This window comes from Barbus barbus, assembly GCF_936440315.1.
Source record: "Barbus barbus genome assembly, chromosome: 43".
Taxonomy (NCBI): Eukaryota; Metazoa; Chordata; class Actinopteri; order Cypriniformes; family Cyprinidae; genus Barbus; species Barbus barbus.
The window spans coordinates 7,930,376-7,943,905 of NC_136721.1; the positions used below are offsets into that span (position 1 = coordinate 7,930,376).

General features: G+C 34.7%; 1 protein-coding gene across 1 annotated transcript; it reads right to left on the minus strand.

Moving 5' to 3' along the window:
• Positions 1-314: 314 nt before the first annotated feature.
• On the minus strand, positions 315-9,084 carry LOC306861952 (multidrug and toxin extrusion protein 1). Its single transcript, XM_079404475.1, has 17 exons — positions 8,770-9,084; positions 8,216-8,317; positions 8,066-8,134; positions 7,842-7,990; positions 7,543-7,585; positions 7,387-7,431; positions 7,051-7,148; positions 6,807-6,904; positions 6,072-6,185; positions 5,917-5,984; positions 4,924-5,032; positions 4,669-4,744; positions 4,305-4,374; positions 3,856-3,988; positions 901-995; positions 744-822; positions 315-651 (listed from the first exon to the last, which is right to left on the minus strand). The coding sequence occupies exons 1-17, from the start codon at positions 8,950-8,952 to the stop codon at positions 419-421; spliced, it is 1,764 nt and encodes a 587-aa protein (XP_079260601.1). The 5' UTR covers positions 8,953-9,084; the 3' UTR covers positions 315-418.
• Positions 9,085-13,530: the final 4,446 nt, after the last annotated feature.

Genomic DNA, 13,530 nt, shown 5'->3' on the forward strand with positions numbered 1-13,530 from the left:
AATAAAGTGTAACCTAATTTTCTCCTAGAGAATCTGCATATCTGAAATAAGATCCCTTAGAATAGATAGTATATGAATATTTTAGTAAAAGAACTATGGAAATGTGCTTTGACAAACAGACCCAATACTGACAATAAATTACAAATACATGTCAAGTAACCATTACAGCTTATCATGAAAAAACATCACTTCCAGAAATGTTTTACTTTCACAGTGCACGTCTATGACACAATTAACACATCTAATATTAGAGAAGGCAAAAAGGCTGCTTGGAATTGAAAAAATAAATAGAAAAATAAATAAAACATAATCATCTACCTCAAATACTATTAACTTTGCTTTGGTGGCCCAGGCAATGGTGGATTTTCTAAAAACAAACAAAAAAAGGATTGCAGACAAAGCTCTGTATTTATTATTCTCATCTCAGAAATCCAGTGAGCACCTCATTTAACACAATCCCTCCAGCTAGTACAAGCAGCATGAAGAAAACTGCAAGTCCTCGACGGATAACGAGCTGTTTGGTGGTCAAAACCGCGCCAACTGTGATCTTTGTGCCAGCGTCTGTTATTCCTCCTCCTTCACTGAGCCCTTCCACGTCTGTGTCTGCATATGTTTGGCCTTCTTCAGCATTCTGGGATTCCTGTGGTACTTCTGTACAAGGACAAGACAAAGGACAATATTATCAGTCAACAGGGAAAGTTGAAAATTTTGTTAATTTTTCATACACCACAGACAGAAAGTACCATCTGTGCACCCCTTATTTTCCATAGCATAAGATTCATCTTTAGTCTTAGGGGCTTGTACACCTGCTCTGATCAAGGCCTGAAAATAAAAATATAAAGGCTTAAGTCATTATCTATCAAAACAGAATATACATATGGATTAATAAAACAGACCCACCTCTTGAGTCGCTTTTTTCCAGTCCAGTTTGCAAATGAGAATGATAAAGAACAAAGACTGTAGGAAAACACATCCAAAAAACCCAATCCATAGACCTAACGATTGAGAGAAGAGACAAGAAAAGGTTGGTGGATGCATTCAGCATGGTAACTGAGTTTAAACCTCTAATGCTCCTTATTTATGAGTCACACTTGTACTCCTAGGCAGTTAAAAGTGACGCAGATGAATCTAATGTTTTGAGGAGTATGTGTGGCTATCAGTCATCGCACCTGTGTGGATATTTACTGTACTTCACAATCTCAAATTCTAGCCTACGTCTTGGAATATAGGACCCAAATAACAATTGTCACGGTATATTCCCATCTGAACAAGTAACAAGTCTGCCACATTTGTTCTGACCAAATGAGGAAAAAAACATTACCATAAATCTCGCTACCAATGGTGATTTAATCTAAAGATCAATTAGCTCACATCACATCAAACCATGCAAATTATTATTATTGTTATACTTTATTCTCAAATTATTAATGTTAACAACATCAGCATTGCGTGACTATGAGTATAGTGTGTATTAGTGTAGATTTCAATTTATGTACAGTCTAACCTAATTGTCATGCCATTCGAATTTCATATTAAAAAATTATTTTAACCCAAAAAGCTAATTATGCTCCCTTCAAACTGGTTTTCTTTAAAATGAAAATCTTGTGTAATCTCTGTAATCAGAAGCACATTTAAAACTGAAATATAATTTCATTTCATTCACATGTGGTTCATAAACACACAACCCTTTCTGGATTACAATCCGCCATCAAAATGAGAAATTTACTTATTCTAGCTGCTGCGAGAAAAGGCTAAACGATCTGCCACCTGCAGGATCCTCACATGCGATAGCCTAGTATCCAGCATAACTTCTTTATGTTTACAGACGTGACGTAATGACGCAGTGCCATGCTCGAATTTCCGGCGAAAAACTATCCGTGCTACTCAAATCAGAAAACATTATTATAAGCTAACTGTTGTGAATCGGACTAAAGTAAGGCGATAGTTTTGAACACTGGTTGGTTATGTACTTGATTAAAGATTGATTTCGGATCATTTTTAACCAAAACAAAGTTACAGACTGCAGCTTTAAATGAATGTACTACATTTTAGTTCAATATTATTTTTAATGAATATTTGTATTTTAAGGGGATTTCAATAAAATAATGCAATAATATTTGTTGTCTATTTTACACTCATCATCTTTTAGAAATTAACCCCTTCATTGCTGTATTATTTTCTGCATCATTGTACCCCAAAAAAGAGTAAATACAAAGTTCTGTAATGAAACTCTAGATGGCATAGACTGATAGATGCTAATTCAATCTGCTACTAATCACATCGTTATCTACTTGGTGCTGCTAATTGGTTTCTGTTGCATCAGCAGCCAATGAGCTTGCTGCTCAACATTCAAATACTTGGCCAGTGCTGGCTGTAGCAGTTTGCAGTTCGCATTCAGAAAGCATCTAAAATCATGATCTAAGATAACTGAATGCTCTTTTACTCCATATCACTGTGCATATTGTGTGGTCTGCTTATGAGCATGTTTAACAGTCTTGTATTCGATGCAAGTGCTCTATAATATAAATTGTTCTCTGCGCCGACTCTGCTACAGATATGAGAACAGGTTAAAATGAAATAAGAATTGCTTGTATACACTATCAACTGGGGTGCATCATATTTAGCTGCATGACCTCCAATATTCTTGGACATATTTTTGTTGCATTACTCCAAATAAATAGATCATTATTCACAAATAAATGTAAAGAGATTAATAAGAAATAAACATATTTACAAATCAATCTTAAGGGTTTCACAAACATGAATTAAATTCACAAATAAATAAAATGAGATTAAAACACATTCACAAATATAATTTTATGTCACAAACACAACTTTGCCTGGCATTCATTTGTGAGTCACGTCCTGTGCATTTGTGAATCGCTGCATGCATTTGTGGATTTTGAAACATTTCTAGCATCGTTTGTAAAGCAAAACATTACTGGCTATAGCAAGAACGTGCTACGACTGCTCAGCGAAGTGTGGCTTTTATCTGATTGGCTTGAGTAGATGGTGGGTAGAGTCCATGCATTTGTGGACTTGTGAGATTTGTGAATATGTTTTTACATGCAAATCTCATTTTATTTATTAGTGAATTTAATTCATGTTTGTGAAACTCTAAGGCTGATGATACACAGTGCAACATTTTGAGCAATTTTGCAAGGCAACTTTTTTTGAGCAACGTTGCTTGGGCACTTTCTCATTGAGAATGGGTAATGAATTTCTATTTGGATATTTTAGATCAGTCATGGGCCCTGTGTCCCATTGACGGAAACATTGCTCAAAAAGTTGCCCAGTGTATCATCAGCCTAAAATGTATTTGTGGATTCATTCAATTTATTTGTGAATATGTTTATTTTTGTTAATCTCTTTATGTAGATCATAATCTATTTATTTGGAATAATGCAAAAAAAATATCTCCATACTTCATTGTGCTCCTGTCATTCATCTATCACTCCAAATGGCTTTTCACTTATTCAAGTAAGAGGATAAAGGCTTATGTCAGTGACAATAAAAATAATAATAAAAAAAAAACACTTTAAATTTTGACACTTGCTCGGATGGTTGCTGGGTTTTCTCACCTCTATTAGCCTGCAATGTGATATCTGTTTGTTAACGACATTTCTAGACTAGAAGATTCAAGCCATTCAGCGTGGTAGCCCAGGCACACATTCAAAATCCAAAGTGTTTTTTTGGTCAAAAGTAACTGAGGAGCACCAGAGGGATGAAAAATTATTTCGATTACACAGAGGTTGTTCAAGTGCAAAGCCACCGAGAATGTTTCTGTTTCACCACATTAAACTCTTTTGTTATCATGTGGCTTCCCAGGCTTGAATGTGTTCACAAGACACCTACCGATTATGCCCATGCTGAGAGCAAACATCAGAGACACTCCAGTTGGTAATCCTACAAAATAATATCCCACAATATTACAAAGAGCACCGAGCAGCTGCTTTCCAGCACCTCTGACAATGCCACCTGTAATGCCCTAAAGATAGAAAAAAAAATATATATCAGACACTGACAATATCTGAAGTGAATACCAGAAATAAAGACTGAAAGCAAATTACAGACATCAGCATATAACCACACACTTTTATGAAAAAAGAAAAAACAATATACCAGTGACGTAATACACTAAATTTTACAAATAATGTCTAGAGTTTCAATATTTTATGCTATTTTGCGTCATAAAGTAAATGCATATTTACAGCTGCTCAGATACACTGTAAAACAAGATTTTTTTTCTAGTGCAAAATTTTGTTATAAATAAAATATAAAATATTGGACAAATTAAATCTTACCGCAATGGCATCAAATAGATGAAAGAAGCCATACATGACCATGACCTCTGATACTCTGAGCACTATGTCCCTGTAGAGAGAGACAGTTTAGTACACAGATCAGATATTAATTGTTGAATGTTTTAATGCCCACAATTACATGCCCCCAATACGATTCCAAAAATGTATATTTATTCAGAAGATGGGACTTCTTTACACAAGCTGACATAGTGCATGTTGCAGTTTCTCCTTTTCATATGAATAGAAGTGTACCGTCTTGGTATTGTAAGTACAGTTCTTGGAATATACTCAATATCCAATGTAAAATGTTATATTGCTTTATAGTGTACTGAAATCTGAACAGTAGATTTCTGTAAATACTTACTCTTCTGTGGTAAAGATGTATCCAATAATATCTTTTGAACTTCCAATTAAGGTTGCAACCACACAAGAAACAAGCACTAGAAAAAATAAAGCACACCATGAAGGTAAACCAAAACCAGTAACCATAAACCAATAACTATATACGTAATTGTACATTTTTATAATAAACAATGTTTAATTATGTGATTTTTCTTTTAAACATTTGGGCATCTTAAGCATTAGTTATGACAAAGCTGTTGATGAACAGATGACATACGTCCACAGGCTAAAGATACTTTGGCAGACAGCTTGGCTTGTTCTGTGTTTCCAGCTCCGAGTGCATTTCCCACCCTCACACTGGCTGCCACTGCAAATCCCAGTGGAAACTGAAAGGTGAGAATAACAAGAAACTGATTGACAAAAGAAAAAACGTATGTTCAAGCTAATCTGTGTACTTTAAACAAAGGGATTAAAATATAATTTATCACAGATGTTCAGAAACAGAACTTGCTGCTGCTGTAACAGTTTTTCTTTTTGAAATCATTGTTCTACAATCCTCTATTTTAACAGCAATGATTTTTGTCACTTTTTTGTTATATTTATTATTAAAACTTTACAAACTGTACATGTACAGTATTTCAGTTATTCAGTTTTGGGGCAAGATTGAATAATCTCAAATAAAAAATTGTTTAAGTCTGTGGTTGCTTAGCAACTGTTATAAGTTAAACCTCACACAAAAACTGTTTCCCATGTAGGAAAATCTGCATCTTCAGTAAAGTGGTTAAGGTTACGCAGCTGCATTCCTGTGCATGCGCGTCATACACATATGCAAGATTACAGCTGTCAGGATCTAATACTTTGATCATTTGTTCAATTTGATATATATTACAGTGAGTTGTTTTAGAAAAAAGAAATAAAAGGCTGGTGTATTTAGTTACAAAATGTACAATCTGGTTGCTGTCACCAACCCACGTATCTGTTTTCACCACCCATGCAGAGGATAACAAAATAATATTTGCTAATGAGAAATGATACTTTAAGTAATGTAAATAGTGAATGTGGAATAACAGAAATGTGGCACTTCTTAGTTCCACAGTTCTGTCAACAGGTTCCAATTTCAGTTTATCTTTTATGTGAACATAATGCTAATATCTTGACCCATTGACCAGTAAAAAGCTGGTGCTGTTGGGTCTTATAGAAGACCCCCGAAATCAGTGCAAGTATACAGTTTTGTTTTTGTTACGGGTTAAGCCAACATTGGTACACCTACCATATATGCAATAGTGGCCAGCTCATACACAACAGATTGGGCTCCCAGCTCAGTCTCACTGATGAGCCCTACAGCAATAAAATAAATCAAGATCACAAATATATTCATGACTCAAACCAAATGTAATTACATACAAACAATGACATATTGCAAACCTGCTAGGAATCCACCAATCTCATATGTCCACCACTCCACACATAGCATGAGCATGCTGGGAAAAGCCAAACGAATGAAGGCACCCCATTCCTGCAGACAGTCAAGAGACCAGCCTAGGCATGGGAAAAATACACATATTTAACACATTTATATATCAGAATAATTAACAATAAATCATATACCAGATTTATTTATTCAGTAATAACAGATGAAGATTAGCAAAAAAGATATGACGTTTCAACACTTAGTGTTGAAACGTCATATCTTTTTCGTTTTTTAAACGTCAGTATGTTATAAAATGAACCCGGTGAGACATGACTCATCAGAAACATTTCAGTGAACTCTCCACCAGACCATCTTAAAAAGTCACATAATGAACTACTTTCTGGTCAAATATTAAAAAAGAAAACAGCATACTTTGCACCAAGACATTAAACTGTTACATATTTCTCCCGCAAGTGAAAGTGCACCTTTGAAATATTTATTTCATGTTAAAACTATTTTTAAAAGTTATGCAATTCATGGAATTAATAAAAAAAGATTAACTATAGTAACATTTAAAGATTTCAAAACTTACTTGTATTGAAAAGGCATGTGGTGAAAATACATTTACCAGACACATTCCTTGACTCTTTTAAGTTTTGAATGTCATATTCCACCATAAAACAGAGCAAATCTTTTGTGTCCTGTATCATAAACCATATACTCTCTTGAAAACCAAATAAAACAGTCACCATCCCATGTGGCTTTATGCAGGCCCTTCCAGCGGATGTATACATAGAGAAACACAGCTAGGGAATACTGGGAAATAGTGTTTGCAGCAGCAGATCCTCTGCGAGTCAGAAAAAATGAGAGAGAAAAAACCCAATAAGTTATTGCGACCTGATTATTAATTTTAAGCCTTGGTTCTTTAGAAATAAATGAAAAAAAACTAAGATCCCTGGAAACAGGATCAACAGAATCTTGACAGCTTCTTACGGCACACCAAGATCAAGCAGATGAAGGAAGATGTAGTTTATTAAAGCATTGAGGATGTTTCCTGCTACTCCTGTGATGACCTGAGGCCAAATAATACCCTAAACAAAGAAAAACAGACCATCATAATGGAAAAATGGTAATTTCCAAGTTTTATAATATCTAAATAACTTAAACACACATGCACACCACGCATATATTTAATTGCTTAAATCAGGTAGAAATAGCTCTTTAAGGTAACAATTACTGGTTACCACTTTTTACAGTGTAGGCTATATATGAACACTAAACACAAAATAAACATACAGTAACAATGGAAAAAACATTGCCTGGGTTTACCTGATTTTGAAGATACCGTCCTTGCAGCTGATACATAAAGGCAGCCTGAAAATAGTTTTTAAAAGTCATATAGTAGAACATATATTGGAAGTTTTGTATTTATTAATTAATCATAGTTATAGTGAAAGCATTTAAAAGGTATAATGTGTCACTCACAGGCAGAGCAGGCATGAATATTTTTACATAGAGTTGTGACAGACTGTTGAGAGAGAGAGAGAAAATAATCACACACAGTTAAAGAAGCTTCACTGACACTAACTGTAGGTCCATGTGACAGTCACATGCTCAAATGATATGACATTATGTTTAAACCAACTTATTTCACAATACTAGTATAATTTACTTCCATTAAAATATCCTGAGAACTAGTGTTTTATCAGCAGATTCAGATACGTTTTGCTGAACAGGAACATTATTTAATGCATAACATCCAGTAAATGCTGAAAGTGTCAGACCTGGCCACACTGGGACTCTGTCGAACAGCCAGCAGGATGGGCTCGGTGTTGATGAGCAGTGCCCAGCAGGGGAAACAGGCCAACAGGAGTATGAGAATCCCTCTCTGCAGTATCACTCCCACCCGCTTCAGATTATTACTGCCAAACGTCTGGAGGACACAATTCAATTCAGATGACACCTGAGTACAAATTACACTCACATTACTGAACATTCACTATCAGACCTGGGAGATGAGTGTATCGCATGCAGACGCCAATCCAGAGCCGATGGAGATGCCAGTCACATTTATAACCTGTGAGCAAAAAGGATGTATTTACAAATGCAATGAAAGTTTTAATGAATGCCACTATAATGAAGTCATTTGTGAACTCACAGCAATAGCCAGAGCCACACCGGCCAGTTCAGTTTTCCCCAGGTGTCCACAGAACACAGTGCTGATAAAGCTGATCAGAAAGATCATCAGCTGAGATATAAACTGCATGAAGAGAGGAAACATTTTGAGGATGTGATCACAACCACAAGACATTGTTACTTTTTTCAGTGCTAGAGCTACAATATTGTATGTTTGATTTGTCATGTCCCTTATTCTTGAGACAAAACTGATTACAGCCACTACTGACTAAGTTTTTGATAATTATTTTAAATTATTCTGCTAAATTACTATTCGGTTAGGTGCAATTTTTTTTTAATAAACAAGTCTAAGAAAATGTGTTTACATAGATGCATCTATAAACAGACAGACTGATAGAAAGATAGACCTTTTGTTTTATTTTCAAGGTTAATTTTCCATTCAAAGAAATTATAATTTTGAACTAAACTAAACGTTTTTCAATCAGCACAATTAAAATCATCTTGATATCTGGTTAGTTGATTGGCTACAAGCAAAGTTGACAGAGCCTTTAAAATCTATACACTTTTAACACTTACCACTGGTCCAGCCAGTTTTAGCAGCTCTACAATTTCTTCTTTATAATTCACTGGTAACAAACTCCGGAGTTTCTTTCGACACCCTCCACAAACAACTTGTGAACTTGACGTTGACTGATCATCATCACTTTTCTCCCGTTTTGAGTCCCAATTTATCTGGGTTACTGTATTAATACTGTCCATTTTCGTTATTTCTAATGTCTTTAACTGACGTAAAGCAGCTTATATTTGGTTGCAATACAGGACAACATCTGCATGAAAGATATTGTGCTAAATGTCCATTGCAGGGAGACGTCTAGGTGGATCTCAAAAAGTGGTAGTAAGTTTAGCCCTGCCTGCTGAACTCCACGAGGTTATTACATAAACAGAAGTCACTGCATGCTCGGGTCAGGTTTCATTAAAGGGGCACCAACATTTAAACAGAAATTTCAATAGAGACTGCTCCACATCTATAAGTTCAACAGTCTCTGTTGCCTCTATTGAAATCTCTGCCTCTATATATATAGAGAGAGAGATTAAGCTTTGTTATTATTATTAACAACAATTTACAAACCAGAATACATGAGATTCAGCTTTTAATACACTGCTTATTTCAAAACATTACACAAGTCATTTTCATTTTCTTACCAACAATGCTATGTTGAGAGCAAACATCAGGGAAATTATTATTGGGTTATTGGGAATCCCACAAAATATCCCACAGTATGTTGCAAAGAGCACCAATGAGTTGCTTTCTAGCACCTCTGACCATGCACATACAGTACACTAGCCAACAATGAGAGAGAGAGAGAGAGAGAGAGAGAGAGAGAGAGAGAGAGAGAGAGAGAATTTTATTTTAAAAATTCTGGAAAATAAAATTAATGATAAAAAATAGAACAATATATAAATAGAACAAATAGGTACAAAACCACTTTTATTTTTACACAATATGTATTCTGTAGTGTAAACTGCATTTTTATTACAATTGGATTGTTATAATGGAATAATTATAATTTAGGTTTGTCAGAAGTTAACTGTATGTAATTTATTCAACCTCCAATTAACAGGAGCTTATTTACATCCACAGTGTTCTCTGGTGGGATAAATAAACGTTTTCACAATAGTAACACGACGCATGGGTGTGCATTCCTCATTCTGCTCAGCGCATCCGGGTTCAATGTAAGAATACCAACTCCTGCATCAGCAGCACCACATGGATGTGGCGTGGTACTCGCATGAATGTGTGGTGAAGACTGACAAACAAGCGAATAAATTGTTATATAAAGTCGTTTTTTTTCTTTGCGCACAAAAAATATCCTCATAGCTTTATAACATTATGGTTGAACCACTGATGTCACATGGACTATCGTAACAATGTCTTTACTACCTTTCTGGGTAGTTGCGTTGCTTTCTATGCAGGGCCAGAAAGCTATCGGATTTCATCAAAACTTTCCTTATTTGTGTTCCAAATATAAACGAAGGTCTTGCGGGTTTGGAACAACATAAGTGTGACTGATTCATGACAGAATTTTCATTTTTGGGTGAACTATCCCTTTAAGAGACCCCAGCTTTAATAAATAAATAAATAAAATAAAATAAAGCATCACTTATCAATTCATGACTAACATTAGATTGAGGGTTTACTTGGCACAATGTTAAAAGGCTAACAGCATAATTAATAAAGAAGCAAATTAACAAAAGGATAAAAAAATAATATTAATCCACTTATCTGATTAATTTGTGATATTTTATTAATTTTAACAATTTAGTTTTAGTTACAATGTAACCAGCCCATGTGGCTCAACACAAAACGTGAGTAAGCTGGCTATAAGGCCAGGCAAATGAATGGAACCCACTCCTGTAGACAGTTACAAGACCAGCCTGATGGTATGTGTGAGAGAATAACAATTACAGTAAGAAACTGCATTAACAAACACTGGCTGAAAGCATTATATACTATACTTGAATGACACGGCTGATGTCAACCCTCTCTATGTAGAAGAAGCTTTATCCAGAAAATTCCTGTGAATATCAGTCTAGTCCATTTCACAAAAATATGATTTTAACTATAAATTTAGTTTAATTTACTATATTGAGACAGTGGTTTACAAAGAAGAAGAAGAGGAAGATGATGATATGCATGCATATAAAACAACCTGATCTGTCATGACTCATCAGAAACTCTTTCACTCAATTGAATCATCTTCAAATCAGCTTAAATAGTCGCACAGTAAACTACAATCTGGTCAAATATTAAATAAAGGAGATCATACTGTGCATGGGAATTAAAACTGTTACATATTGTTACTTGGCCAGTGTCTGGGACTTCACTGACAAGGTAAAACTTAATAAAATAAGTTAATAATTAAGCTAAGAAGCAAATAAATGGATTGATGATATTCTGATTCATTATTTAATTTTTTTGCAGTTTAATTAATAGTGAAAATTGATAAGACACAAGGGCAGAGAAGAGTACATGGGATAGAAACAGGAACATGATGCACCTTTTACAATGTGGAACACATGCTCTCACAGACACAAATTACTCTCTCGTTACATAAATTGTCAAACAAAATCAGCTACCACACATAACACACACAGAAATGAAGGAATGTCACCATAACACAATCAACAATCCAACAAACAAGCACACACAAATACACACACATATAACACCAAGATGTGACCTAATAATCTGGCATAATTGCAAAAACTTTGTGTGTGTTTTAATTGTCGTTGTTATAACACTAATGTATATATAGAGACCTACATGAAAAAGTAGTTAGAGGATATATAAATGGCATATGAGTCAATTGGTCCTTTGCAGATCCTCATTAGCTTTAGTTTCAATTTCATGTTGTTTTTGTTTTAAAAGTATTTGTTTACCAGTAGATGGCAGCAATCTTCTACTAAACTGTAGCAAACTGTTCATATTATCGCCATGAATGAAACTGAGAAATGTAGATGTTCTTTAAAATTAGGCTACTTTTACATAAAATATTATTTTATATAAAAATGTATATAATTTTCAGAAATTGTGGCAAATACATTTTAAAAATGCCATAAATCCACCACAAAACTTTAGAAACATTAAAGCGAGTGATGTAAAGACTCGATGTAAAACGATCAATCACAAATGATTTTGTTCAAACATACCATTTAGGGGGCAAATCTAGTGATTATTTCAATAGTATGTTCATTCACAATCATAGGCTGCAGTTTCAGGACTGCGCCATCTAGCCAATTCTATTCCTAAAGAGGAGACCTGATGCAACTATCAAACAAACCGAGGCAAAGACTAGAACCATGGAAACTATTAATTTTTTTATCATTCCATCTTATTTTTAATGTAAGAGCTGGTGTGAACTTGAGTGTTCAAGGTGGTGTCAGCAATCTCCATTTAACCTATTTAGCTGTGCAAAACAGTTCATTGTGCTGGATGTTGTAAACTGCTATTTGTATCCAAATTATTTTACATTTATTAATAAACGCACTAATTTGTAGTGGAATTGTTTTACTGTTCACTGCACTTCACACATCAGATGTGAAGCACTGCGTCTAATGAACTGAAGTCTAGCAAAGACTAGGGATGCATCGATCCGATACTCAGGATCGGCTCCGATACGGTCATTTTCTGCGGATCGGGTATCGGTCAGACGAGACCGATCCAAATCCGATATTGTGCGTATAATATTCTGTGTTATTGTTGAGCCCCACGAAAGGCACAAAAACATTATAAAGCACCATAGAGTTTTCGTGCACTATATTTCAAGTGTTCTGAAGCTGTTCCATAGTTTAATCTGAGGTACAGATGAATATTTAAGGTAAACTCTTCTCTCCGCCGCGGCTGTCTGTCATCCTCCATTCAGCGTTCAAACTGCGTGTCGCATTCGGTTACTACAGTCAAACTCTCTTCAAGAGCGCACAGTTACTGAGGTTTAAAACTGTTAAAAGAAAAGGCTTAAACTTAGGCACAGATTTAATACACTATGCATCAATATCTCTTCCCTTTGTACTTTGAACATTTCTATGCGGACTCAGAGGGCTGCGCGCTGTGACTCCATGTTGCTTCAAGCGCATCATTCTGCGCACGGGATGAGCCTTATTATAATACTTTTGGGACGATTATTAATAGTCTTTCTTGTTCTGTCCTATCAATCATATGTTGCTGCCTTCATTACTGTGCTATAGATTTAAAAGCAATGTCTTTTAATTTTATAGTAGCCTATATATTTATATATAAATGTATTTTCTTTTTTCATGAATGTATTTTACAACAATTCAAAGAGCAATGTGTATAATTTCACCAGATTTAGTCCTACACTTACTCACTTTTAATTGTAAATAAAATTGTTTCACTAGGTTTTATAAAATTATTGTGCACCCATGATTTTCCTAGAGTATCTTTTGCTGTATTATAAACCAAGTTTATAATAGTATTTTAGTCATAATATTTTTTCAATTGTTATTTTTCATTAAAATTATGTTATCTATATGTAGTAGATTGTGTTTAACACACAAAAGAGTAACACACACAGACACACAGAAATATAGAAATTCTACATCGATTTAAAAAAAAAAACTGCGCTGGTATCGGATTGGATCGGTATCGGCAGATACTCAGAATTTTCAGGATCGGATCGGTTCTGAAAAAATGGTATCGTTGCATCCCTAGCAACGACACAAGTCTTTCTTTCCAAGAAAACTGAATTTAAAACCAGAATATGTATGTATATAGAATATATTGAAATAAATGAGGTTAAACATTTCATGAGGGTTATG